The 2,957-nt window shown below is 36.3% G+C and overlaps 1 protein-coding gene across 1 annotated transcript in view; it reads left to right on the forward strand.

The window, feature by feature from the left end:
• Positions 1 to 529: 529 nt before the first annotated feature.
• The window catches only part of LOC102212833 (sodium- and chloride-dependent GABA transporter 3-like), a 7,844-nt gene continuing 5,416 nt past the window's right edge, over positions 530 to 2,957 (forward strand). Inside the window, exons 1-3 of the mRNA XM_005740761.1 lie at positions 530 to 697; positions 781 to 915; positions 1,046 to 1,183. Coding sequence (XP_005740818.1) covers positions 544 to 697; positions 781 to 915; positions 1,046 to 1,183 — 427 coding nt within the window. The 5' untranslated portion in view covers positions 530 to 543. The remainder of the gene's footprint in view (positions 698 to 780; positions 916 to 1,045; positions 1,184 to 2,957) is intronic.

A 2,957-nucleotide genomic window follows, 5' to 3' on the forward strand; every position in this document is an offset into this window, starting at 1 on the left:
AATCCGTCCTGACAAACCATCCTACCCGTTGTTTCTGCGCAACTTTATTTTAAAACCCGATTTTAAAATAAAGTTAAGTCGCAAACCGTCCTACCTTTATGAATATGAGCTAGAAGCATAAGCTGATGGGTAAAGTTAAGTGGCAAACCGTCCTAACCATTTAAATTTATGCTGGAATTGTGTGACAGCAGGAATGTGCATCAAGTACATAAGGTAGGACGTTTTGCCAACGCAGGAACACATATCTGGTAACTCCGATTATGCAAAACACAGGACTGTTAATATTCCAATATTAACCCTTTCATCACACTTGGCCAAATTACTGTGACCCAAATGACTTACTAAAATCTTGTTTTTGAGATAACTACACAGATTTCGGTCATCGCGCGTAATTGGAGTGCACGCTGCGGAGACTGTTACCGGTCAACTGCCACGCGCATTCCCAAAGCCTTATAATAATTTATATTGTTCATAACTTAATGAAACTACACCAAAACACTTAAAGCTCTCTACTGCACAACAGGCGAAATCCTTCGCCTTGAGATGAACAAAGGAAGAGTAAAGCGAAGTCAGAACACTGCTGGAGACAGAGGACGGTGGGCCAACAAAACAGAATATCTTCTGGTCGTTGCAGGAAATGTGGTGGGTCTGGGCAACGTGTGGAGATTTCCTTATCTCTGCTACAAGAATGGTGGAGGTGAGTTAAAAGGATCATTGCCGAGTAGCATAAAAAAGATCACATTCAATGCTACATAATCATCTTGGTTTGAATATTCTCAGGTGCCTTTCTGGTGCCATATTGTCTCTTAGCTGTGGTGTGTGGGATACCATTGTTCCTAATGGAGACTTCATTAGGTCAGTACACTCAAGAAGGATTTATCACCTGCTGGAGGAAACTGTGTCCACTGGCACAAGGTATATTTGCTCAGTTAAAATATTAAATCAGCAGGGAAAATAAGAAATTATATGTGAAGTTTTAAATGCTCATGTTGTATTAGCTCCACAGATTACAACATTTTAACCATCATTTTTATTTCCATCATAGGAATTGGATATGGAGCTTTCATAATGAAACTTTATGACTTTAGCTACATTTTAATACAAGTCTGGGCTCTCTTCTACCTCGTGTTTTCATTCAGCTCCCAGCTGCCATGGGTCAGCTGTGAGAACACCTGGAATACAGGTAAGGCAACATTCAAACAGCAAAAAGGCATGATATTAGCAACAGTTTTAGATTTGTAAATATATAAAAGTAAGTCGCAAGAAATGACTGTAATCACAACATAATCCCCCCGAAATAGATGTGAACACTCATAAGAAAACAGTATAAACACAAAATCAGTCTTTCCATTTTCAGCTTTGTATATTTTTATCTATCATCTTCTTTTATCTATCAGGCTATTACTGTAGTATAGCATAGTGTATTACTGTAGTATAGCATAGTATATTACTGTAGTATAGCATAGTATATTACTGTAGTATAGTATATATAGTAGTATATAGTATATAGCAGTATACAACAGTTTACCTCACATTAATGGTTAAAATGATTGTTTTCCTGTTCCACCTGGAGCATCTCTTCAGGGGAACTAAACTTATTATTCATACAGACATATATTTTAGTATATAAATAGATATATATATATATATATTCAGTTTAGTTTAGTTAGTTACTGTTGTTACTCTCTTGGAACAACTGTGGCCACATCTGCTTACTACACTAATATTATTCAGTCTGCTGAAGGAAATATATGTAGTTTGTTTTCCACATTCAGACAGCTTTAACACATTCTGGTGCACTCTGTAATAAATATATGGACTTTTTTTTATACCAAATTATGAATATTCATCAACAATTGCCTTCTTCCTGCAATGCAGGGACGTGTTCTGCTTGCACCTTTTCACCTACCCGACTGTCATTTTCTTTATCCAGTTTTGAGCTTACTTCAGTATTTCAAATATCTTCCATTATTAGTAAGGTAAAGTCAATGACATGTCAACTTGATCCACTGCCTTCCAATCTTGTTAAACTTTCCTTCCCCTCTCTTGGCCCACTTACTACTAATGTTATACACTCCTTCCTTATCTCTGGTTCTGTTCCAGCACTTTTAAAAACTGAAATACTTACTCCAGTGCTGAAAAAATGGTTCAGACCCAAACAATTGAAAAATTTAGAATCTGCCTTTCCTTTCCAAAATTCTTGAACAGTTGGTTTATTGGTTCATAAACACCTTACTGGAAATAATTTAAATGAAGAGTTTCAATCTGGTTTATGTTAATTTCCAGTGTAGAAACAGCTCTTGTGAAAGTTACAAATGATCTTTTACCTGTAGGTGATTCCAGACTCATCACTATTCTCATTCTCCTTGATCTTAATGCAGCTTTCGATACAATCTCCCATCATATCCTACTCTATAGATCAGCCTCTATTGGCATCAACAATATGGCACTTGCTTGGTTTCCCTGATACCTCTCCAGTTGTTTGTGCAACTGCATACACAGATCACAATCCAGTTGATTAATTCAGTTTATCTCTGCCTTTCTGCAATAATTTCATTTAATTTCACTGTTATGCAGATGACACCCACCTTGATTTGTATTCCAAACCCACTGCCACTCTCCCACCCACATCTGTTTTTGAATGTTTTTTTGAAATTAATGGTAATAAAACGGAATGTTTTCTTATTGTTACAACATCTACTCTGTCTAAACCTAACAGTTTTTCATTATCTATCGATAATTCCCTTTGCATACCTTCCTGAGTCTGGATTTCATCATTGATAGTACTATCTCCTCCACAGCACCAGTGTTGGGAAGGTTACTTTTGAAATGTATTCCACTACAGATTACAGAATACATGCCCCAAAATGTATTTTGTAACGTATTCCGTTACGTTACTCAATGAGAGTAACGTATTCTGAATACTTTGGATTACTTAATATATTATCATGCTTTTT

Source organism: Pundamilia nyererei, unplaced genomic scaffold (assembly GCF_000239375.1).
Source record: "Pundamilia nyererei isolate P.nyererei 1_Seehausen unplaced genomic scaffold, PunNye1.0 scaffold00103, whole genome shotgun sequence".
NCBI lineage: Eukaryota > Metazoa > Chordata > Actinopteri > Cichliformes > Cichlidae > Pundamilia > Pundamilia nyererei.